Source organism: Chelonia mydas, chromosome 5 (assembly GCF_015237465.2).
Source record: "Chelonia mydas isolate rCheMyd1 chromosome 5, rCheMyd1.pri.v2, whole genome shotgun sequence".
Classification (NCBI taxonomy): Eukaryota; Metazoa; Chordata; order Testudines; family Cheloniidae; genus Chelonia; species Chelonia mydas.
In genome coordinates this window covers 25,842,870-25,869,039 of record NC_051245.2, presented here as the reverse complement: position 1 = coordinate 25,869,039, position 26,170 = coordinate 25,842,870, and the positions used below count along the sequence as shown (strand labels likewise).

General features: G+C 44.8%; 1 protein-coding gene across 12 annotated transcripts in view; it reads left to right on the top strand.

The window, feature by feature from the left end:
- The first annotated feature begins 3,764 nt into the window (after positions 1 to 3,764).
- CPLANE1 (ciliogenesis and planar polarity effector 1) overlaps positions 3,765 to 26,170 on the top strand; it is a 182,774-nt gene continuing 160,368 nt past the window's right edge. For 11 of the 12 annotated variants that reach the window (XR_006290914.1, XM_043546685.1, XM_043546687.1 and 8 more), the window contains exons 1-5: positions 3,777 to 4,139; positions 8,039 to 8,185; positions 9,640 to 9,775; positions 10,003 to 10,122; positions 15,311 to 15,543. Coding sequence is in view for 11 of the 12 variants with exons in the window: in XM_043546685.1 (XP_043402620.1) it covers positions 8,105 to 8,185; positions 9,640 to 9,775; positions 10,003 to 10,122; positions 15,311 to 15,543 (570 nt within the window). In the remaining variant the exon portion in view is untranslated. Of the gene's footprint in view, positions 4,140 to 8,038; positions 8,186 to 9,639; positions 9,776 to 10,002; positions 10,123 to 15,310; positions 15,544 to 26,170 lie in introns of all 12 variants that reach the window. The other variant, XM_043546680.1, reaches the window with a different exon arrangement.

The window sequence follows — 26,170 nt, the reverse complement described above, 5'->3', positions numbered from 1 at the left end:
CCCCCTGATCATTTTCGCTGGACTCTCTCTAATATGTCCACATCCTTTCTGCAGGGGGGGCCCAAAACTGGATACAATACTCCAGATGTGGCCGCACCAGTGCTGGATAGAAGGGAATAATCACTTCCCTCGATCTGCTGACAATGCTCCTACTAATGCAGCCCAATATGCCGTTAGCCTTCTTGGCAACAAGGGCACACTGTTGACTCATATCCAGCTTCTAATCCACTGTAATCTCCAGGTCCTTTTCTGCAGAACTGCTGCTTAGACAGTTGGTCCCCTGCCTGTAGCAGTGCATGGGATTCTTCTGTCTTAAGTGCAGGACTCTGCACTTGTCCTTGTTGAACCTCATCAGATTTCTTTTGACCCAATCCTCCAATTTGTCTAAGTCACTCTGGACTATATCCCTACCCTCCAGTGTATCTACCTCTCCCCACAGCTTAGTGTCATCTGTGAACTTGCTGGGGGTGCAATCCATCCCACCATCCAGATCATTAATGAAGATGTTGAACAAAACCAGCCCCAGGACTGACCCTTGGGACACTCCGCTTGATACCAGCTGCCAACTAGACATCGAGCCCTTGATCACTACCCCTTGAGCCTGACGATATAGCCAGCTTTCTATCCACATTATAGTCCATTCATCCAATCCATACTTTTTAAACTTGCTGTGAAGAATACTGTGGGAGAACATATCAAAAGCTTTGCTAAAGTAAAGATATATCACATCTGCTGCTTTCCCCATATTCACAGTGTGATGTTGCACTCCATAATGTTTTATGAAAATATGCTTTGAATGTGAATATAAAGTAACTGGAATATGCTTTATGCAAAAGGTCTCTTATAAGGTATCATTACAAAGGTCATAATCTACTAAATTGTTCATCCTATTTTTTGCATGTATTATTTCTATGTCTTGAGTTAGGGGAATAAGATATAAACTTCTATTACTGATGTAAACACATTAAGTGGAAGCCATTAAGGGTGCTTCAGAATCAATGAACTGTGAATAGGTTTGTTTACCTGCAAGCCTTCCTGTGTATGTGTCGACTACCTCCTAGGTAATGAAGAAGGAGGTCTTATAGTGACATGTGATCATGTCACCTGAACTGGAATCCATCTTAAACCTGGTGCTTTTCCATTTAGAAGAAAGGGTGGGGACCAGAAAGACAAAAGATTCCCGCCTTGTGCCAAAACTATAAAAGGGGATGGAACAAAACAAAGAGGGTCCCAGTCATGAGAAAGCCGCAGCTTTTCACCTAAGATGCCTGCTGGAACTAACAAGGACTGTACCAGGGGAAAGGATTGGACCCAGACTAGGAAGGAGTCTAATCTGTGAAAGAAGCTTATTGGAACATCTCTGAGGGTGAGATTTACCTGTAAACAGTTTCTTAATGTATTAGGCTTAGACTTGCGTGTTTTGTTTTATTTTGCTTGGTAACTTATTTTGTTCTGTCAGTTATTACTTGAAACCACTTAAATCCTACTTTTTATACTTAATAAAATCACTTTTGTTTATTATTAACCCAGAGTAAGTGATTAATACCTCGGGGAGCAAACAGCTGTGCATATCTCTCTATCAGTATTATAGAGGGCGGAGAATTTATGAGTTTACCTTGTATAAGCTTTATACAGAGTAAAACAGATTTATTGGGGGTTTGGATCCCATTGGGAACTGAGTGTCTCGGTGCTGGAGCCAGGTAACCTGCAGAGCAGTTGTTTATTAAAGTCTGCAGTTTTGGGGGCTTGGACCAGACCTGGGTCTGTGTTGCAGCAGGCTAGCGTGTCTGGCTCAACAAGGCAGGGTTCTGGAGGCCCAAGCTGGCAGGGAAAATGGGCTCAGAGGTAATTCCAGCATGTCAGGTGACAGTCCCAAGGGGGTCTCTGTGACCGAACCCGTCACAGTGGCGTTGTCGAGCAGGATCTGTGCACAGCTGATTGCTTTGAGACACTGGTAGTGATTTTAAGTGAGTTTTAAGTGTGGTGGCTAGAGAACAGACAAAGTGGTTACTGGTTTGTTATTTTCTGTTTGCTTATTTTGGGTAAGGGAAATAGAGGCAGGAAAATAAGCAAAATAAGTGAAAGTGATGCTCAAAAGAAGCTAGAACTGCACAGGTTGCAGATTACTGAGAAGGAAAATGAACATAAAAGACAGATGGTATTAAGACAAATTGAGATTAATGCGCAATTTGCCAGGGAAAAAGCCATGGAAGCCCAGAGTTTAGCTCAACAAGCTGCTCAGGAGGAGAAGGAAAGAAAGAGGCAGCTAGCCCTGGAGTTAAAAGACAAAGAAATTGAGTCCCAGATTGCGACCCAGAAGCATGAACAATATCTTAGTGGTGGTAGACTTTGTCACTTGGTATCCTGAGGCAATTGCGCTGTCTAACATAGAAACTAAAACAGTGGCAAGAGCCCTGCTCACCATCTTCAGCAGAGTGGGCTTACCTAAGGAGATTTTGTCTGATTGGGGACCAAATTTTATGTCGCAGTTGTTCAATGAGTTATGGAAGGCGTGTGGAGTGAAACAGCTTAAGATGGCCCCTGACCACCTTCACACCAATGGACTGGTTGAAAGATTCAATGGAACCCTAAAATCTATGCTGGGGATATACGCCAAGAAAAGGGCCAGGAGTTGGGACGAGGTTGCCCTTGGTGAATCCATGCTGACTGTTCCTAATCACCTTCCTCTCCTACAAGCGCTTCAAAATGGATTCCTTGAAGACCTGCTCCATGATTTTTCCAGGGACTGAGGTGAGGCTGACTGGTCTGTAGTTCCCAAGATTCTCCTTCTTCCCTTTTAAAAAGATGGGCACTATATTTGCCTTTTTTCAATCGTTCGGAACCTCCCCCGATCGCCACGAGTTTTCAAAGATAATGGCCAGTGGCTCTGCAATTACATCAGCCAATTCCCTCAGCACCCTCGGATGCATTAAATCCAGACCCGTGGACTTGTGCACGTCCAGCTTTTCTAAATAGTCCTTAATCTGTTCTTTCACAATTGAGGGCTGCTCACCTCCTCCCTATACTGTGCTGCAGCAGTCTGGGAGTTGACCTTATCTGTGAAGACCGGAGGCAAAAAAAAGCATTGAGTACTTCAGCTTTTTCCACATCATCTGTCACTACGTTGCCTCCCCCATTCAGTAAGGGTCCCACACTTTCCCTGACCTTCTTCTTGTTGCTAACATACCTGTAGAAATCCTTCTTGTTACCCTTCACATCCCTTGCTCGCTGCAACTCCAATATGCTGCATATGAGTTTCCTTCTCTTATCTAAACTATAGTATGTCATAATATTTAATCATCTGTAGCTGAGACATTATACAAAAAGGAAAATGCAGATTGTGGGTAGCTTTCTACATTGTTAGATATTATCCTGTTATACTATTGATTATAACTTCAAAAATATAGCTTGTAACCAAAACTTGAAAACAACTGGTTGAATGTTTTTTCTTTCAAACCTTCTCCTTCAGACTCAGACCAAAACGCTTGCCGACAGGCTAGGGTAAAACAAGTCTGCTGTTGCAAATACACCAGCCCATCGATGCTGGAATTAGAGGTGCTCGGGGTGCAGCAGAACCTCCTGATTTGAAGTAGTTTCCATCTTATCCATGGTTTACAGTTTTGTTCAATATAATAGCTCTCAACACCCCCCCCCCCCCCGTATGCATTGTTCCAGCAGCTCTGCACCACCCAAAGTCAATCGATGAAAAGGTAGGGGAGGGGCTGCTGCAAGGTTTATATTTGAGGAGCTAGCAGTTGTGTGGCGCGTCTGTTTAGATGGCTGTTTAACGTTCAGCTGAGGGGAAGGACGCTGGGGCGTGGGCGCCGCGGACATGAGCCGCTCGTACTAGTCCTCGGCGGGCCCCGATTTCTCAGCACAGCCCCCTGAGGAAGCGCATCCAGCTTCGGGTTGTGGGGGGCAGCAGCCTCGGCCGGGCTGCTCTGACGGGACCCAACGCGCGCCAAAGCCAAAGGAGGGGTTCGGAGGGAGCCACTCGCCCCGCTGCTCATTCCCCGCCCCGCGCGCCCGCAGCTGCGCACTCCAGTCCACTCAGCTCTCGCGCTGGGCGCAGCCGGCAATTGGGCGGACGCCGCTGTAGCCGGGCCCGTAGGGCAGCCGCTGTGCTGGGCAGAAGCGCGGTGAGTGTGGGGCGGGCAGCCTCTGCTCGTTCCGTGGTGACGGGCCGAGGGGGGCCGGTTCGCTCTGTGCTCCCAGGGCCCAGACAGCCCGCCCCATGGGCCCCGCGGCCGTTACCGCTCCGGGACCACGGGACGTCTCCGCGCGCTGCGCCCGCGTCTCTGAGGCACATCGCGAGGCGAGTGAGTTGGGTGAGGGGCCCTCAGTGCCGGGAGGGACGGGACCTTGCATCCCCTCATATTCAACACCCCCTTTAGCACGGAGGTAACAGTGCCAGCATGCGACAGATCCTTTCCCCCAATGCTTTTGAGGTTGAGGCAACAGGGCCTGGCATATAACATACCCTTTCTCTACTTCAACATGGAGGTAGGTGTGATCTGCACCAATGCAAAGGTAGCTTGACCCAGTTTGTGTCGTGTCCTTATCCTTGATGTAGTATGTGGGGTGCTACCTTGAACAGTGTATCCTCTTCTGCCTTTAGTATGAGAGTATTGAGGTAATGGGACTTAGAACATAATTCACCATTTGTTGGAATTATTAATAATTAGAATTATAAATATTAATATTGGAGACCATCAAACATTAATTTACGCATACATTCCTTTAAATCCAAGGGCCAAATGGTATTTTATACAATAGCTTTAAAATCCTAAAGGCTGAGCAGTTACTATATCCAATACCACAGTAGTTCACAAACTGTGGGGCATGCCTCCTTTGGGGTGGGGGGTGCACGGCAGGGCCTGGGCCAGCCCCTGAGGAGGGCGGGGAGGGAGCACTAACAGCCCAGCTCTGCCCTTAGCCCAGCCCCAGCTGCACTTCACCCCTGGCTCCGTGACCAGCCCAGCTCTGGCCCCAGCGACAGCTCTACCCCGCCTCCAGCCCATTTTTGCCTTCATTCCCTCTCTGCCCCTAGGCCAGCTCTATGTTTAACCCCAGCTCATTCCCCATCTCCAGTTCTGTCCCCAGCTCTGCTTTCAGCCCAAGCTTCTTTGCTGAGTCAACTATGCGGGCAGGGGGCATGGACAGATTCCATTAATCGTAAGGGGGAGCATGACAGGAAAAGTTTGGCCATCACTGCAATACAGTAACAAAATATTCATAAGCATGTGATTAATATATTACAAATAGGCTGAACCTAGCCAAACTGTCTCATCCTGGTATGCTCAAGCATGATCAGATAGTCTGGCAAAGAACTCTAAATTCATACTTTTTTGTACCCTCAACAAATCAATGAAGACATTCCCAATTAATAACAAGCTAAATACCAATTTGGGCAGTTAGCCTTTATTTCTGGTCTTAATCCAGATAAAATTTACCATCTCCTTTTTCACCAAGGTCTTTCCTCTTAACTCTTCCCATCCTTCTTGCAGACCAACAGTTTTTCTGTTGCGTATGTCCCAATTGTGAGGTAACACTGATATGTGGGCTGGGAAAGTCCATGTTGGCTGCTTCTAAGACAGAGTCTTTGTCTTATTTAAAACCATCTGCAGTCACCCCTATTGGTCATAGGTCTTCTTTTTAGAAACTTCCCTTTGTCATTAGTTACTCTTTGAACCAGGCATCCTCCCTACTTCATTCCTTCTGGGCTTATAGCTCATTATTCTGAATGCCTTCCTTTACAATACTTATATTTCCTAACCAAACTTAAACTAACTCTATTTCTTTACTCTCATATATATTCTACACCACCTTGATTTAAGTCATGTGCATGCTCTTCAGTGCATAGATTTTTAAAGCAAGAAGGGACCATGCTGATCATCTAGCATGACCAATGTAACAGAGGCCAAAGAACCCCACCCAATAATTTTTGTATCAACGTAGCAGTGCAGAGACCCTGAGTATTATGGTGTGATGTGCTGTCTTGAACGGAGGAGGCCCTTGCTTGATGTGTTCTGGTATATAGTGTGCTATCTTATACCGAAGGCAGGAGAGAAATACAGTTCATCAGCACACGATAGGTCCCAGTGTGCGACATCTCAAAGCATACAAACACACGTTCAATATGACAGAATAAAGACATGGGGTCCCAGCATCCAGTATATTGTTTCAAACTATATCCAGTACTGATTCAGCTAGCTGTCAACTGTAGTAAACACTTATCTTCTTATGTTAAACTATCAACAAAGACTTGCGCTCTGTTGGTGTGAGTTACATATTTCCCTTGTCTGAAGATGCTCATCCAAGGCCTCTGAGTTCTGTTGGAGTTCAAGCCCCATATTGATGTGCCACTGTTTTAATGGATCATTCTCAGATTTTTGAATCATTTGAATTCTCCATTTGAATCATTCTCAGAGTTTGATTTTGGGGCCTTTAGTGCTCAAACCATAATTCTGTACTGCTTGAGCTAGAAGAATAACTCCATTAGCTGTAGCTATTAGAGGGGGATAAAGATACAACTAATTATTGATTGGAGATCTGGCCCCACACAGACATATTGTCTTGATGTGAGAAGCCTATAGAAAGATAGGCTTCTGCATGTAATACTACATCTGAGCAGCTCCCTTGGTAATACAGATCAAAGCATTATATAGTGGGATATGTTGTTTCAGAGGGTCATGTCACTGTATTAAAGGTGAGGCTACATTGTGGAATGTGGTGTGCCTCACTCTGGATACTTTGCTAGATGAATAATTAGGGACCTACCAAATTCATGGCTGTGAAAACTGTCACAGACCATGAAATTTGATCTCCCCTATGAAATCTGACTGGGGTGGGGGTGCCCTAGCTAGGGATTCCTATCATGGGCTGGGTACCATCTGCTAGTCCCGGCACAGCCTGGGGAGGGACGGGACTTGCTCTTCCCTTGCAGGGGCTTCTCCCAGAGCTGGGTCAGACCCATTTCTTGGAACCTCCCTCAGCTGCAGGAAGCTGCACTGCTGCTGGCCAGGACACTCCAAACCCAAGTGGGAGGCTGCAGCTCCAGCTGTCAGGTCCTGACCCAGGCGGGAGGCTGCTGGGAAAGCCTGCAGGTATGCTAAACACCCTCCCCCGGCCCAGACCCTGCGACCCTCACTTCTGTGCTGGCGCTGGCTTTAGAGCTTGGTGCCTGGCCAGCAGTCACTGCTCTCTGGCTGCCCAGCTCTGAAGGCAGTACCCCTGCGACCAGCAACACAGAAGTAAGGGTGGCAATTCCCTGGCCCCCATTTGGTCAGGACCCCGATGGTTACAAGACTGTGAAATTTCACATGTAAACATCTAAAACTGTGAAACTGACTATTTAAAAAAAATCCTATGACTGGGAAATTGACCAAAATGGACCTTGAATTTGGTAGGGTCCTGTTAATAATTAACTGTGCTAGAGGTGCATTTGTACTGAGAAGCAGACATCTATGATTGAGTTGTTTGGATTCACTCCTATGATGTTTAGTTTTATACAGTGCTGTTGCTTATCATGATATTGTTTACCTATCTATATGCCTTTCTTCACAGCTTCCACCTTTACTTACATGTGCTGCGTTCATTTCTTTACATTAGTTAGATTGCTTCAGTTCAATGTGTATTATGTGGAACCATAAAATGTCATAGAGTTTAAGCAATCGTATTGTACTATCATGGTAATTCTGGTACAGATGAGTTCTGTGCTGAAACGTACTAATGTTGCTTGGTATTTAAACATAGGGCTAGAACAGCCAAGGTTTAGCTAAGCATATTTAGCCTACATTGATTATATACTTTGTCAACCAAAAACCATGTCACATGTTAATACTATAAAATGAACCCAAAAGTTAAAATGTATTTCACAAATGCAAATAATCCACAATTCAAGTTTATTTTGATAATAAAAATGCTTGGGAATTATGTTTGTGTTTATGTAGTATGTGGAAATTAAAAATTGTGTTCTGAATTTATATCTTTCAAAAACTAAAATGAAAACCAACATATTTTTTTCAATCTTTTACAGGTATGTTTGCAGACAACCCTCCAGTCTTTTTTTAAACTGTTGTGATTACTGGGAGTGCTAATAAGCATGGAGATTAAGTTAGATGTTTTAGTCTCTATGTGTATCAAACATAGGAAACCTTGGCCTCGAATCTCCTGGCTGGGACAGGTGAGAGTCTGTAGATTTTTATTTAAACCTAAGTGTACATTAAACATAGTTTTGATTGTGGCAGTTATTTAGCAGCTCAGTTTACAAAAAACTCAGGGAATGGTTTAAAAGTGCCATACTGGTTATTAAGTTAGGAAGCACCAAGACAAATCACTGGATTTATTGCTGCCATTTTGACTTCATTCCAAAGTTTCAGTATTGCTCACAATACCTGATGGAGAACATCTTTTGATAGCTGTATGCTTCACAAGAGTTCATATAATTTTTTAATTATAATAATTCCTATTAGTGGTGTTTGGTTATATGCACTGAAAAATATACAGTGTTTGAGATTTTATTCCTCCCCTGGGACAACCATAACAGAACTCAACTATTCTGACCTATGTTCAGTATCTGACATTTTTGTAATAATGTGCAATAGGGGATAGCAAGGGCCTGGAGCCAGGAGTGGAAGTTGCTTATTTTACTTTAAAGATTTCTTTAGTTATACATTTATAAAAGTATATACGTGCACAGATATGGGAATGTATACTTAACCTGCTATAGTGACAGACACTACTGCCTTTTAGCCAGCTAGCACCTGTACAACAAATACGCAGTTTATTAATGACTTTTTTTTGATGGGCACAAGTTTACTGTATCCTTTTCTTTTAAAACAACTTATGAAATTATGTAAAAAACTAAGTTAAAGCAGTATCAATATTGCATAGTTAAGCATTTAGTAGCCAGGAAATGCTGTACGCAAAGTTAAACATATAGCCTTAGCTCTCCTTTCTTGCATATATACATTACAATACAGTTTTTACACATATGTTCAAATGTTATCTAATATAGTAGAATTTTTCTTTCTTTCATTTGAAGTGAGCTGTAGCTCACGAAAGCTTATGCTCAGGTAAATTTGTTAGTCTCTAAGGTGCCACAAGTACTCCTTTTCTTTTTGCGAATACAGACTAACACAGCTGCTACTCTGAAATTTGAGAGATAGTATGTAATCGTTTAGGGCCTGATTCTTCTTCGATTGAGCGATATGGCAAAACTCCCATTGAATTCAGAGACATAGGATCAGATCTTTAGGGCCTAATCCTGCATTTTTTAGGCACATAGTCTTATTCAGGTAAGTGGGAATAAGGATTGTGGGATCAGGCTAATTAAAAATGGTGGGCCAAATTCAACCCTGGCATAAGCGAGTGAGTGCTGAATTTGGCCCTGTATTGTAATGGATATGTGCAAAAAGGCAGAGTTAAAGTTTCAGTTTCAGCACTACGTGATTTTTGAATGCTTAACTGTGAATTTCATTTTAGCCTTTTGCATTTACTTGATAAAGTCTCCCCCCCCCCCCCCCCCCCCCCCCTTTTCTGGTCTTAACACAGTTATCTATATCTGCATCAATTTTCAGGCAAAAATAGAAAATAAGTATTTTTGAAAACTGAAATATTCCTTTTTCCTTTTAACAGGAAAAAGAAGCTATTTTTCTTTTAGATGATAAATGTATAAGTGAAATTAACCTGTTATCAGGAAAGACAAAAAAGAAAATTCCTCGACTTCAATCACTGTTGAAAAATGTTGTCGTCTTAGCAACATCAAGAAATGGTTAAGTATTTTCTCAAGTTCCAATTCAAATTTTTGTTTTCATTTAAGATTGCAACAATTTGGAAACATACAGTACTGTAAAAGGCTCTGATACTGTAGCTGTCTCCACACAAGCACAGGATCTGCTAGTTCAGAGACACTTGAAGGATTGGGGACAAAATGGGGGAAGATAATTTTAAATACTTTATAGTAAAACAATTTAAGAAGTCTTTCCCCTATGAAAACAGGTGCTTGGTTGGCAGGAATACTTACAACAGGAGAACTATTTCTTTGGAATAAAGACCAGGACTATCTGAAAATTGTACCAGCAGTTGAAGAATCTAGTAAGGTGGTTACAGCAGCACAAGGTAGGACTCTCCAATTTGTCTTTTTTATTACAATTAAAAATAGAAAACAAATGTTGACAAGAAAGATCTTCCTCTTGATGATTAAATTTTATTTAATAAATAATGACAACTTTTATTTGGCAGAAGAGAGAGTTGTAAATCTAATTAGTATTTTGGGTATGCCAAGCTAACCCTTAGCAAACCTTAATTTTTTATTAACAGAAATGTTAATTACATTTTGGATTTCCAAACTCTTCAGATTCTGTCTTAAACAGAATAATTTTTTTTTTTTGATGGTTGGATGGTGGGGATGAGGGTAAGATAGATGTGCATATAGATCCTTTAATGTTTTAAAGTGCTTTGTTCCTGCTGTTAAAATTAAACAACACTTTGGTTTTAGAGAGCTGTCTAGTCACCTGTGTTAACCACTGGTCACATGCTCCAGAAGGGGAGACTTGCTGAATAATGAAGGTTGATACACAGCCCAAGGCCTGATTTAAGAGTGGACGAATTGTGGGATTCCACCCTAGGAGAGGTGAAGACATGAGCCTTAACATCTGAGGTTGTGCATTCAGTGAGACCAGAAAAGGGGACAGAGTTGCCTCTAGCCCTGTAACCATGACAAATGTAATAAGTGTTTCCAGGGGACTGCATCCTGAAGGGTGAACTTGAAGAAAAGTGCCCATTTTGAGGAATTGTGGGTGAACTGAGAGGCAACCATGGGGGTAATGGTAAAGGTCAAGGTAAGGTAGTAAGGGAGACATCTGTGCTTCCATTGTACCCACCACTTGATCTCCTGTCCCCGTGAAATGCCCCTTTGGAATCTCCCCCATTCATCCCCATCCTATGGATGGCCATGAGGAAGGGCTTCCACTTCCCAGCAGTAATGTTGTGCCAATATACCTAAGGGATCTGCCAGTGCAGTATCTCTTCTGCTGACAACAGGATCTTTGACAGATGGCATATCTTAGTCTGAGATGGGGCTGCTATCTCTCTTTTTCTGTCTGCATCAGGAGCAGCTTTCTGGCTGTCCCTACCTCTTCACAACAGGGATCAGACAAGAAGACTCAATGTTGCTGCTGAAGTTGGCTTAGTTACACAGATAGTTCTATCCCTGAGCCAACAGCTCTCTAACAAAATGCAACATCTTTTCCAAAGAGATCTAGATCTTAAAGTTCTTCTCTTCACCTCTCTGTAGCAGCCACTCCCCCGTCTCTCAGCCAGTTCTCTCCTTTAAAGGCAAAAGAGAGAGGGAAATATTCTTTCTTCAATTAAAATTAAAGATTTCTTGGTGTCATTGGGGTTTATTTTTGTATAACACTTACAAATAAAGTTGTTGACTTTGATTTTGATAGCACGCAAAATGTGGTAGGAGCTTTCCAAATACCGAGGAAACTATCATTCAGGCAAGATGATCAAGTAGAAAATTGACAGAATGCATTGTTGTTTGTTTCTTTGTTGTTTTTTAAAAGTTAAACACATTAAATTCTCTGTACACAGTTCAACCTCATCCTCCTCACATCCCAGTTTTTAGCTTCAATTCTAGTATCCTTACATCTCTCTCTCCCAGCATTCAAGCCTGTCTTTCCATATAAAGGAGCAGTTCATTCATGAGATAAGTGAAATAGGGAAGTAGAGGACTTAGTCCTCATAAAAGTGGGTCTTCAGGAGGAATTTAAATAGTGAGGAACCAGTTCAGGTAGGGCATTCCATGCATTGGGGGTGGCATGTAAAATTAAAAAGGTTGTAGCGGAGTTTTTAAACTAAGGGTTGGTGGAAAGCTGACAGGTGTGGAGGAACACATGGTTATGAAAGACACATCCCTTAGGGAAAGATTTCTTAAAGGGGCTACTCTATCAACTTCTATCCTCTCCTCTTTACTATAAAGTTACAAGTAAGAGCTGAAGAGAAACAATCAAAGGAAAAACAGTACCATTCAATTACCTTCACATGAAGGTTGACAACTAAATATTGACAAATTTTATAAGTGCTTGTGTACAAATCCAAGAAGTCTAAATATAAAGATGGGTGAACTTGAATGCCTGGTATTAAATGAGGATATTGATATAATTGGCATCTCAGAAATTTGATGGAAGGATGGTAATTAATGGGACATGGTAATACCAGAATACAAAATATATAGGAATGACAGAGTAGGTCACGCTGGCTGGGGCATGGCACAATATGTGAAAGAAAGCATAGAGTCAAAAATAGTAAAAAAAAAAACTTAAATGACTTAAACAGTATCATAAAATCTCTATGGATAGAAATTCCATGCTTGAATAATAAGAGTATAGCAGTAGGAACATAGAACCAGTCACCTGATCAGGATGGTGATGGCTTTTGTGAAAAGGTAAGGAGATTAGAGAGGCTACAAAAACAGAAAACCCAGTAATGAGGGATTTCAACTATCCTCGTATTGACTGGGAATATGTCACCTCAGGATGGGATGCAGAGATAAAATTTCTAAACACCGTTAATGATAGCTTCTTGGAGCAGCTAGTCTTGCGTAAGGGGAGAGTCAGTTCTTGATTTAGTTCTAAGTGGCACACAGGATCTGGTCCAACAGGTAAATATAGCTGATCCGCTTGGTAATAGTGACCATAACACAATTAAATTTAACATTCTTGTAGGGGTATAAATGCCAAAGAAGCCTACCACAATAGCATTTAACTTCAAAAGGGGAACTACACAAAAATGAGGAAGCTAGTTAAATGGAAATTAAAAGGAACAGTCATAAGGGTGACATGCCTGCAAGCTGCACAGAAACTTTTTAAAATCACCATAATAGAGGCTCAAATTCAATGTATATTCCTAATTAAAAAAAATAAAATAAATGCCACCATGGCTAAACAACAGAGTAAAAGAGGTGCTTAGAGGCAAAAAGGCGTCCTTTAAAAATTAGAAGTCAAATCCTACCGAGGACAAAAGTTTGCATAAACTCTGGCAAATCAAGTGTAAAAGTATAATTAGCCAGGCCAAAAGAGAATTTGAAGAGCAACTAGCAAAAGACACACAAACTAACATCAATATTTTTTTTTTTAAAGTACATCAGAAGCAGGCAGCCTGCTAAACAATCAACTGGGCCAGTGGGCAGTTGAGGTGCAAAAGGATCACTGAAGGAAGACAGGGCTGTTGCAGAGAAGCTAAATGAATTATTTTTCTGTCTTCACTGCAGATGAAGGTTCCAGCTGTTCTTTTTAGGTTCCAGACTGAGGTGTTGGTAGAGGAGGTTTTGGAAGAAACAGATAAATTAAACAGTAATAAGTCACCAGGACCAGGTGATATTCACCCAAGAGTTCTGAAGGAACTCAAATATGAAATTGCCAGACTAACAACTGTGCTTAACTTATTACTTAAATCAACCTCTGTACCAAATGACTGGTGAATAGCTAATGTAACTCTGATTTTTGAAAAAGACTCCAGAGGCGATCCTGCTAATTTGCAGACTGGTAAGCCTAACTTCAGTACCAGGCAAATTGGTTGAAACTGTAGTAAAGAACAGAAATATCAGATGCATAGATGAACCTGATTCGTTGGGAAAAAGTCAACCGGGCTTTTATAAAGGGAAATCATGCCTCACCACTCTGTTAGAATTCTTTGAGGGGATCAACAAACATGGACAAAGGTGATATAGTGTATTTGGACTTTCAGAAAGCCTTTGGTAAGGTTCCTCACCAAAGGTTCTTAAGCAAAGTAAGGCATCATGAGATAAGAAGGAAAGTTTTTTTTCATGGACTAGTAACTGGTTAAAAGATAGGAAACAACGTATAAGAATATATGGCCAGTTTTCACAGTGGAGAGTGGTAAATAATGAGGTAATCCCGCAAGGATCTGTATCGGGAGCAGTGCTGTTCAACATATTAATAAAAAGTCTGGAAAAAGGGGTGAACAGTAAGGTGGCAAAGCAGATGATACAAAATTACTCAAGATAATGAAGTCCAAAGCTGCATGCAAAGAGTTATAAAGGGATCTCACTAAACGATGACTGGGCAACAAAATGGCAGATGAAATTCAGTGTCAATAAATGCAAAGTACTGCATATTGGAAAACACAATACTGTGCTAGATAGCAATTGGTCTGACTCAGTATGGCCATTATTCTGTTCTTATGGCATGAAGGTTAATGCAGAGATGGTCATAGAGGAAGCAGATAAATGGGACATCAGGTCTGCCATCAGTGGCAGAATGGAGGGACCCACAGTTATGAAGATGGAAATTTAGAGCCTTTAGAACCGTCACTATAAGGTTGACATTGTGATGGTGGAGAAGAGGGTAGCCAGTGGACGGGTTTACATGGTCACTTGAGGCAAAGTAGACTTAAAAGCTGTGTGTTGCATGGATTTTGGAAGGGGTGATAAGTGAAGGGAGAAGGGTGAAGACGAGATTATGCTAATCAAGATGAAGACTCTCAAATGTAGCCCAATCATGATAAAGCAATTCCAAAAGAAATTTTAAAACAGGTTTTTCTCTTGCCCCATGTTTACACAGGACATTACTGTATGGATTGATGCTACTGTGAAGCTTTTTGTGTCTGCAGTTTACACTGAGATGTAATGTATGCTGCCTCCTTTGTCTTTGGAGGCTTACTTCAACAACAAAGATTGTTTCAATTATACCACCTCTCTTACTTGTGCCTCACATACACTAGACAGGTTTCAGAGTAACAGCCGTGTTAGTCTGTATTCGCAAAAAGAAAAGGAGTACTTGTGGCACCTTAGAGACTAACCAATTTATTTGAGCATGAGCTTTCGTGAGCTACATGCATCCCATGAAGTGAGCTGTAGCTCACGAAAGCTCATGCTCAAATAAATTGGTTAGTCTCTAAGGTGCCACAAGTACTCCTTTTTCTTTTTACATACACTAGAGTTACACTTGGTACATATTGTCACAGTTTTAGGACAATTGCATCGGTATTCTCCCTCTGTGGTTCTTTGAGGGCACCAACCTAGGGTTTTTGGCTCCTAGCCATCACCTCTCTTGGGTGAAGTGGACCATGGAGGGAGAGAGACCCATGCCCTGTTACGTTTAACAACACTGCTTGCTGTTCGTGTGTGTCTTCCTTGTATGAAACTCACTAAATGTTCTTTAAAATATTTTTTAAAAACTGGTTTGATTTCAGTTAGTACTCATAACTTTTTTTAGTAAAATCTCTTCATGCAAATCTGTGGACACTGAAAAACCGTCACTTTTCTGACACATTTTTCCAGAGTGCTCCATGAGATTGTACCTGTATGTCTCAGGAGATGGGAACAAGGTGCTACTCATTACTCCTACTGCGTGTGTCTTTCTGTGGGAGAGCACAGAATGCAAAAATATATCCTCTCCTAAAAATACTTCACTGGCTGGGCGTTGGTCACAAATTGTTCCTGAGGAATCAGTTATATTGCCTTCCGCTGAAGATAAAGAAACTGGAATGAGTGCTGATTTCATCAAAAATGAGGTAAAAAAAAGTGTAAAATAGCACTGCATGCCGTGTGCTTTTTGAAAATGTAAAAACAATTGGAATACTTACACGTATTAATATGAAATAGTAACTTTCCTAATGTGTGCTTTACAAAGCAAACTGAGTTAGATACTGATTGTGGAGAGTCTTAGCAAATATGGCAATGATTTTGAAATGAACAATAGCTGTTCACAGCCATGAACTTTAGAGTCTGCTTTACTTAGGGCATTTTGGAGTGGATCCTGAGATTCTCTTCTGGTCTTTCAAAAAAAAGTGCTGAGGGATATTTTAATTCTTAGTCCCTGTGAGTATTCCACTGTGGGTGTGCACGCTCTCCATGTGCCTAAACTGGAAGATTTTTCACTAGCGGCATTCATTGGTCCATGCCTGTGCCGCCTCATTGTGCCAAACCAAGGGCATAAAGGTAGACACAGACTGTCTACCTTTCCAATTCCTCTCTATATTTCATGACCTGAGAGAAAACCCTGAAGTGTTGGCAGCTTCACTATAATTACTGCTTCAAATCAGGTTTTTCTGTAAATAGTTCTACCTTCTGGATAGTTTTAGTAGTTTCCCCTTCCATTCTCCCCTGCTTAGTATGTCTAAGATCCCCAGTTCAAGTCTTCCATGGTCTGCCCCCTGTCTTCCTGATGAGTGATTCCCCATGACTTATTTGTATATTGGCTTGGAGAATCCCACATTCCCTCCATATGCAATATTTGTAATTCTTTTCCGTCCTGAACCCAGCAATACTGAAAATTCCAGTTCCAAAGACACCTGATGGAGCAGTCGTTGAGAGCCCAGTCCAAACCTGAGTCGTCTGCTTCCCGTGTATGCTGGCCAGATGTACTTAGTAGCACTCCTCCTCCTGGATTCTCCATAACTCTGAACCATCAGAAACCAGGCCTAAATACTCTAACCTGCAATGGGAGGAGGGAAAGGACAAATACCCTCATAAGAAGTGGGAGAAATCCCCTCCCGAGGCCTCTATGAAGAGGACTGCATCCCCTGTTCTTTCCAAATCTAATAAGACTCTGTGTCCCATTGTGGATGTGTCAGGAATTCATGGGGTGCATAGATCCCAACCACCAGCACTGAGGTCCAAGAGTGCCCCAAAACCGATAGAGAGAGAGAAACGATTGCCTACTGCACCAAAGGTACCGCGCCACAGCAGGAGGAAGGAGGTTTTGGTGGCACCAACATTCACCACCCAACCTAAATTGACACTATCTGCTTCATCAAGGGGTAGAAGCCCTTCATGTCCCCCACTGTTAGATCCTGGTATATTATCTTTTACTATGGCCTGGATCTGTACTCTGACCCGGAGTCACGGATACTCCTGGAACTGGTAGTCTCTAGGGGAGATATCCACATCATCAGTGCACCATATGCCATTACTGTATTGCAAGGCATACCGTACCAATGGCTCAGCTGGCAGAATTGAATATTTTTACTTATCTGGTGAGCTAGAAGTTGAGACAGCAACTCCTTTGCCTCTCCAAGGTGTGCGGTTAGCCACAGCAGGGATTCCAGAGTCTCCTGGGCACTCTTGCACTCCAGCAGGGCACACTACTATGCTCGGGGACCAATGAGGAAAGCTATGCTGGAGCCAGCCAGGATGGTCTGGCATACCCTAGCTATTTGTGACCTTATCTTCTCCCCGCCGCTCCCCGCCCCCCCCCCCCCGCCCCCCCCCCCCCCCCAAAAAAAAGACAGAGAAAAAGTAAGGGGACAGAATATTTGTGTTCACACCATGCCCCAGATTCTTTGATGGTTCAGACCATCGCTGAATGTAACAGACTGCACCAGCCTAGGTCTGTTCCCTCTGAAAAGTACACCAAATGATTAGATGAAATAAAGAGTTCTTCCTCTCCCAGTCTTCAGTTTTGCATTGTAAATATCATATATTGATTTCTAAGTATGACTTTAACTACAGCACATTGTCTGCATTCATCAAAAAACTTCGACAGGAACTCAAATAACAATTTCAGGCCATCATCGACAAAGGTAAATTGATAGCTAGGTCATCCCTTCAAGCTTCAATTAACACTTGTGACACTGTTTCATACGCCAGGTCAACTGTGGTTGTCATGAGGCGGGCTTCATAGCATTGTTCCTCTGGGTTTCCCAAGGAGGTTCGAGATACTGTGGAGGACCTCCCCTCTGAGGGCAACAATTTTCATGAAAAAAATTGATGAGCCTGCACCCCTTAAGGACTCATGTGCAATCTCTGCACTCCTTGGATATTTATACTCCAGCCTATTGGAGGAAGTACTCCAAACCATCTCCTTATAAGCAGCATTCTGCTCCTGAGCCTTTTTACTGTCAGAATGTCAGCCTTTTTACGGTCTCAGGAGGAACTAGAGCAGTGGTGAGCAAACTTTTTGGCTCGAGGGCCACATCTGGGTATGAAAATTGTATGGCGGGCCCTGAATGCTCACAAAATTGGGGTTTGGGATGTGGGGGTGAGGTGTGAGGGCTCCGGCTGGGGTGCGGGCTCTGGGGTGGGGCTTTGTATGAGGGGTTGAGGATGCAGGAGGGTGTTCCAGGCTTGGAGGGTGGGACCGAGAGGTTTCGAGGGTGGAAGGGGGATCAGGGCAGGGGGTTGGGGTGCGGGAGGGGGTTGGGGTGCAAGCTCTGGGCGGCACTTACCTCAGTCAGCTCCTGGAAGCAGCGGCATGTCCCTCCCACATACTCCAGCTCCTATGTGTAGGCATGGCCAAGTGGCTCTGCGCACTGCACCGTCCACAAGCACCGTCTCTGCAGCTCCAATTGGCCTTCATTCCCAGCCACTGGGAGCTGTGGGGGCGTCGCTTGGGGCAGGGGAAGGGTGTGGAGCCCCCTGGCTGCCCCTACATGTCGGAGCCGGAGAGGGGACATGCCGCTGCTTCCGGGAGCCGCGTGGAGCCATAGCACGCACAGAACAGGGCAAGCCGCTGACCCTGCTTCCTGGCTGGAGCCGGGCAAGCCCCGGACCTTGCTCCCCAGCTGGAGCTCGAGGGCCAGATTAAAACATCTGAAGGGCCGGATGTGGTCCCCGCACTGTAGTTTGCCCACCCCTGTACTAGAGGGTGCAGCACAGCAGACAAACTGCCTCATCGTTGTCCTCTTCCCAATCCCAGCCTCCTGCCAAGAGATCATTTTGATGGGACTCCCCTGGAGTTGCCAAGGCTACACAGCAGAATTTCTTTTCATTCTTGCCACAAAACCCCCTTCCCTGTCCCTCTTCAGGGACCCAACTCATGAGAGGATCCTCAGACAGGAGGTAGACTCCCTAAAGTGGAAACTAGGTCAAATTATGAAGGATGAATATAAACAAACGTAAGCATGTAGGGACAAAATTAGAAAGGTCAAGGCCCTTAAAAAGATCACACTATCTAGAGACCTAAAGGGTAACAAGAAGCCTGTGTTGCACGATCTGATGATGGTTTAAGAAACGGACTCAGTGACTTGGGACCTTAGTCTGCAGCAGCACCTGCTCGAATAGGTCATGTGGTCGGCTTTGGAACTGAGGCCATCATCAGGTCGGAGATTGCCCTCAGGTTCTGAGAGTGCTGCCACTTCATGTTCTGGAGCAGGCACCTCTCTCTCAAACCAGAGGAGCCATTCCCCATCAACTTTACCAAGGAAAAGGTCACATGAGCCCAGTTGACACCACTCCAGGTTTTGGGGTGATTCTTCTGCCTCTCCCAGGAAATACATGGATTGGCATTGAGCTGGTGCTGGTATAGGCGCAGACTTCCCCTCTGCCCCATGGGTGCTCGACCCCGCCAACCCCCGCCCCAGCCCCGCGCCTTTGCTGCCTCCTCTCCCGAGCGTGCTGTGTCCACACTCCTCCCCCTCCCTCCTGGGAAGTCCTAAGAACCACCAAACACCTGTTAGGTGGCCAGGGGGTGGTGGTGTGTGTGTTGGGAAGGGGAGGAGTGGGGACGCAGCAGGCTCGGGGGAGGAGGAGGTGGTGCGGGGGGTGGGGGGAAGCTTGGCTGCCGGTGGGTGCGGAGCACCCGCTAATTTTTCCCTGTGGGTGCTGCAGCCCCGCAGCACCCATGGAGTTGGTAACATTTCCCTGGTAACATAAGAATGACCATACTGGGTCACATCAAAGGTCCATCTAGCCCAATATCCTGTCTTCCAACAGTGGCCAATGCCAGGGGCCCCAGAGGGAATGAAAAGAACAAGTAATCATCAAGTGATCCATCTCCTGTTGCCCATTCCCAGCTTCTGGCAAATGAAGACTAGGGACCCCATCCCTGCCCATACTAGCTAATAGCTATTGATGGATCAGTCCCCATGAACTTATCTCATTCTTTTTTGAACCCTGTTGTAGTCTTGGCCTTCACTACATCGTCTGGCAAGGAGTTCCACAGGTTGACTATGCGTTGTGTGAAAAAATACTTTTTGTTTGTTTTAAATGTGCTGCCTATTAATTTCATTCTTGTGTTATGAGAAGGAGTAAATAACATTTCCTTATTTACTTTCTCCTTACCAGTCATGATTTTATAGACCTGTATCATATCCCCACCTTAGTCATCTCTTTTCCAAGCTGAAAAGTCCCAGTCTTATTAATTTCTCCTCATATGGCAGCCATTCCATACCCTTACTTATTTTTGTTGCCCTTTTCTGAACCTTTTCCAATTCCAATATGTTTTCTGAGATGGGGCTAGTACTTACTGAGTCTTTGTCTCGCTGTTCTTTTTTGACTTTCTTAATTATATTTTTACACTTCATTTGCCAGAGTTTATGCTCCTTTCTATTTTCCTCACTAGGATTTAACTTCCACCTTTTAAAGGATGTCTTTTTGTCTTTCACTGCTTCTTTTAGTTTGTTTAGCCACAGTGGCACACTTTTTTGGTTCTCTTGCCTTTTTTAATTTGGGGTATACGTTTAAGTTGAGCCTCTATTATGGTGTCTTTGAAAAGTTTCAATGCAGCTTGCAGGGATTTCACTTTTGGCACTATATCTTCTTAAATTGCTCATTTTTGTGTAGTCCCCCTTTCTGAAATTAAATGCTACAGTGTTGGGCTGCTGTGGTGTTTTCCCCACCACAGGGATGTTAAATTTCATTATGGTCACTGTTATTACCAAGCGATACAGCTATATTCACCTCTTGGACCAGATCCTGTGCTTCACTTAGGAGTAAATCAAGAATTACCTCTCCTCTTGTGGGTTCCAGGACTAGCTGCTCCAAGAAGCCATCATTGAAGGTGTCAGACTTTATTTCTGCATCCCGTCCTGAGGTGACATGTACCCAGTCAAGATGGGGATAGTTGAAATCCCCCATTATTATTGTTTTTTATTTTTGTAGCCTCTAATCTTCCTAAGCATTTGACAGTCAGTATCACCATCCTTTCTGTATAGGCTCCCCCTTTCCCAAAAGTTTCCCCAATTTCTAATAAATCTAAACCCCTCCTCCCTATACTATCATCTAATCTACACATTGAGACCCTGCAGTTCTGCCTTTCCAACTGGCCCTGCGCGTGGAACTGGAAGCATTTCAGAGAACACTACCATCTCTTACTTAACAGCCTAAATATGGTCTCTAGAACCCTTCTCCTATCCTTCCCTACATCATTGGTACCTACATGTACCATGACCACCTGCTCTTTTCCAGCACAATACATAAGTCTACCTAGATGTCTCAAGAGATCCGCAACTTTCTCACCAGGCAGGCAAGTGACCATGCGGTTCTCCTGGTCATCGCAAACCCAGCCATCTATGTTTCTAATGATCTAATCCCTCATAACTGTTACCTGTCTCTTCCTAATAACTGGTACGCAGTAGGGAGGTTAGAAACCCTACACTGTTGATGCCAGCTCTGGCCTCCAGGAGTCCGGTACTGACGGGGAGAGATGCTGGTACTGATTGCTTCCATGTCGGTGGCATACCAGGCAGCTACAGACCTCCTCTGCCTTTCAGTCCCAACCTCTCCTTAGTTTCCAGGATTTTGCCAGGGCTGCGTCAGCTATAACCCCTTTGATTGAACAAGCTGCTGAATCCTGGGATCTATCTGGACCACACCCCAGTGTTTCAGTTCCAGAGGTTGTGGAAGTAGGATTGGTACAGGGGACCTCAGTACTGGGAACCTCCTCGGCACCGATGGAATTGGCACTGCAAATGCTTCTGTGGCAGCTTTCACCGTCCTCAACATTGGTACCATCAGACACTCTGGTACTGCTGTTCACTTCAGGACTGATACTGCTTCTGGGACCAATACTGTTTCCAACGGCAGTGCCTGGTTCTGGTGATGGATGAGTCAGACCTCCTATTTGCTCCCTCTATTCTCATTCTGCTCTTATCTCTGGGATCTTGAGGTTCCTCTGCCTCACTTGGTATGCAAGTGGAGCTCTTACAAGAGAACACCCACAAATTGATGGACATTTTACAGCTGTCTTCTCCTGGGAATGTTGCCCTCCCTATCAATGCACTCCTTGAACTGGCTAAGACCCTCTGGAGCACGCTGGCTTCAATAGTGCCTGTGGCTAAGTGCCTGGAAAAGTGCTGTTTTGTTCTTGTGCAGGGATTTGAGGGGTTTTACTCCCATCCTTCTCCAGATTCCTTAGTTGTAACTGTGGTGAACAGCAGTCCACTCGTGAGGTTAGGGACTCTAAATGATTGGACCTTATGGGCAAGAAGACTTACATCTCCTCCTTACAGATGCAAATTGCTAGCTAGCAAACCTTGCCGTCCAAGTATGATTTTGTTAACTGGACAACTGTAAGTTTGCAGAACAGCTGCCCGAGGCCTTGTGGAGGAATTTTGGCATTTGTCACTGAGGGCTGCTTGGCGGCTAAGATGTCCTTGCAGTCCACACTTGATGTCATGGACACCTTGGCCAGGGTGATAGCCTCTGCAGTCACCATGAAGAGGGCTTCCTGGCTGTAGAATTTGAGCATTGCCCCCGATGTCCAGCAAGCCATTGAAGATTTGCCTTTCCAGGGCAAAAGCTGTTCTCGAACACAGCTGACAAGATGCTGCACTCCTTCAGGAACTCCAGGGCTCCTTGGGGGCGCCACTACAGAGTCCAAAAGCAGCAGTATCTTCCGTAGTGTATGTTGGGCCAGACTTTCCCTCCTCCAAGGCAATGGGACTATCCCAGAAAGAGAGGTAGTCCCACCAGAGAAAGTAGTCGTGGTTGGGTTTTGGCCAGTCCACACCCTCTCCCCTGGTGCCTTCCAAGTGCCCATTTTGACTCCTTGGTCCAGAGCACTGTTCCAGTTGCCGCTCCTCATCTCCCCCCTTTGGTGACAAGCTAGCCTGCTTTCACAATGCTTAGGACTCTGTCATTACTGACAGTTGGGTCCTAAGCATGGTCAGATGGGGTTATGCTATCCAGTTAGTCTCCATCCCTCCTCAGGGACTCCTCTCTGGAGTTGCTGCTCCTCGAGCAAGTCCACTCTGCTGGCTTTGAGAGTGGTGGAAAGGGTTCCACCGAAACACCAGGGTCACAGCTTCTACTTCTGTTACTTCCTGATGCCCAAATCCAAGGGAGGGAAAAGACTCATCTGTCATACTGTTTAGACTGGCTCATGACCGTGAGTGCCTACCTCAGGGCAACCTGTCAAAAGTAGGGCAGACACGCCAAACTGATGGTGTGTTCTGTAATTAGATTTCACCAAGCCAGTAACGAATGTGAATTTCTGGATCATTGTAACAGTCTTACCGTGGAGTCACAGACAATCCTCTTAGACCAGTGGTCCCCAAACTTTGTACCTCACGCCCCTCCTTACCCCTGTCTGTCCCTCCCATGGAGCCAGGAGCAGAGTAGCAGCTCCGGGGAAGGTGGGGCGGGGACGCAGGTAAGAGGGTCGAGGCTGGGGCCACAACTGGGGGTGGGAGCGGACCCTCGGCCAGGGGCCGAGGCCTGCAACAGCAATCGGGCATAGAGTCCCAGGTGTGGGATGGGCAGCTGGGGTGTGGGGCGGGAAGCCTCTCAGACCAGCATCTGAGCCTGAAGCCCAGACCCCACCTAGACAAGCCTTGCCACCGCACTCTGCTTCACCTCTTTTGAGCGGGAGGCTAAGGAAGGGCAAATAGTCTCTCCTCCACAATCTCTTTCCCACCGAGAGCCGCTCAAAACGGGACCCCCTCAGGGGGCATATTATACTGATCCCAGAAATCCTGGGACCCGGCGATGCCCTTTCCACCCCATTGTGTGTACTGGAATCCGTGGGCAACATACCCCCCCACAACAGGACTGCCTACCACATCCAGACTGAGAACACAGGAATCGCCTTTACCCCTCAGTACAGCACCCTCAGAACCGGCAGGGGAAGGGGATGAAGAGGAAGAAGAATCCTCAGACCAGGAAGGGACACCACCTACCCACCTGTCATTATCCTCCCCAGATGACACTGTCATGCCTCCTCCCCCCAGTATGGGGGATGATTTTAAACAATTTCAGGACCTATTTAAAAGGGTGGTGAGTTTTCTAGACATCTCTCTGGAAGAGGTCCTGGTGCCACAGCACAAACTTGTGGACATTCTGAACATATCCTCCTCTTCCAAAATCGCTCTTCGCATGAACGATGTGATAATGTAACCTGTCAAGTCCATTTGGCAGACCCCTGCAACGGTTCCACCAATATGCAAGAGGTCTGACAAAAAATATTATGTGCCAGTTAAGGGCACAGAGTTCCTCTTCTCCCATCCAGCACCCAATTCTCTGGTAGTCGATTCAGTCCATGAATGGGGCAGACAACAGCAACCTAAGAATACAGTTGTTATGATAAGGACTGGAATAGGCTCTACCTTTTCCGCTGCAAGGCTTATTCCACAGCCACACTACACCTGCGGATAGCCAACTATGAAGCCTTGCTGGTTAAATATGATTATAACTACACAATATTTTGAATTAGTTGACTTTTTATTTCTGATGAGAAAAAAGAACAATTTACAGTACTTGTATCAGAGGGTCAACTAATATCTAGAACAGCCTTCCAAGTCGCTCTGGACTCTGTGGATACAGCAGGAAAATGAGTGGTGAGAAGGGTTTCATGGCTCCATCTTTCTGGCTTCTCTGGGGAAGAGCAATCCACAGTTGAAGATTTACAATTCAAGGGGTCCAAACTCTTCTCTGCAAAGATTGAAGATTCTCTCCATATGCTCAAAGACTCAAGGGTGATGCTGTGATTCCTGGGTATTTATATACTGTGACGGGGCAAGGCCAGATGGCTATAGAAAAGTAGTGGGAGATAGCTATATTAGCTCCAGGCTAAACAAATCCCTGGTACCAGGTTGATTGGGACACCTGAAGCCAATCAGGGACTGGCTGAAACTAGTTAAAAGCCTCCCAGTTAGTCAGGTGGGTGTTGATGTCAGGAGCTGTGGGAAGAAGTTGTGCTGTTGGAGAGACTGAGCTGTACACACCATATCAGGCACAAGGAAGGAGGCCCTGAAGTAAGGGTGAAGTGGAGCCTGAGGAAGTGGGGGCTGCTGTGGGGAAGTAGCCCAGGGAATTGTACGTGTCATGTTTCTAAAAGGTCAGCTACCATAGCTGATACTACTAGGGTCCCTGGGCTGGAGCCCGGAGTAGAGGGCGGGCCCGGGCTCCCCCTTTTGCCCTCACCCCCCGATTAATCACTGAGACTGGGAGACAACAGAGACTGTGCAAGGGAGGATAGCTTCTCCTCACCTCCCTCGCTGGCTTATGATGAAAATGGCTCAGTAGACTGTGACCCTTGTCTCTAGAGAGAGAAGGGTTATGTGGAGGGTTACAGTTAGCCTCTGAGGCTAGCGAAATCTGCCAGATAATGCGGGACCCACGGAGACAAGGACAGAGCTCTGTCATAATACCGAAGCTCAAGAAGCGACAGAGGAGTTACTATGTCCCACAATGCTACCGCCACACACTGTATTCACAACAACAACGGCAGTATGAACCACAGTGTTGAAAACAGAGACCAGTGAGGAGACAATAGCCTACTCCTGCTGCTGCTGCATCACAATCATTGATGTCATAGAAGATTACGGTTGGAAGAGACCCCAGGAGATCATCTAGTCCAACCCCATGCTCAAAGCAGGACCCAGCCCCAACTAAAGCATATTAGCGAGGGTTTGGTCAAGCCAGGACTTAAAAACCTTTTAAGGATGGAGATTCCACCCCCTCCCTGGGTAAGCCATTATAGTGCTTCACCACCGTCCTAGTAAAATAGTTGTTCCTAATATCCCTCCTAGACCTCCCCCACTGCAACTTGAGACCATTGCTCCTTGTTCTGTCATCTGCCACCACCAAGAACAGCCTAGCTCCATTCTCTTTGGAACCCCCCTTCAGGTAATTGAAGGCTGCTATCAAATCCCCCCTCACGCGTCTCTTCTGCAGACTAAATAAGCCCAGTTCCCTCAGCCTCTTCTTGTAAGTTATGTGCCTCAGCCCCCTAATCATTTTCGTTGCTCTCTGCTGGACTTTCTCCAATTTTTCCACATCCTTTCTGTAGTGGGGGACCCAAAACTGGATACAGTACTCCAGATGTGGTCTCAACAGTGCTGAATAAAGGGGAATAATCACTTCCCTCAATCTGCTGGCAATGCTCCTACTAATGCAGCCCAATATGCCATTAGCCTTCTTGGCAACAAGGGCACACTGTTGACTCATATCCAGCTTCTCGTCCACTGTAATCCCCATCTG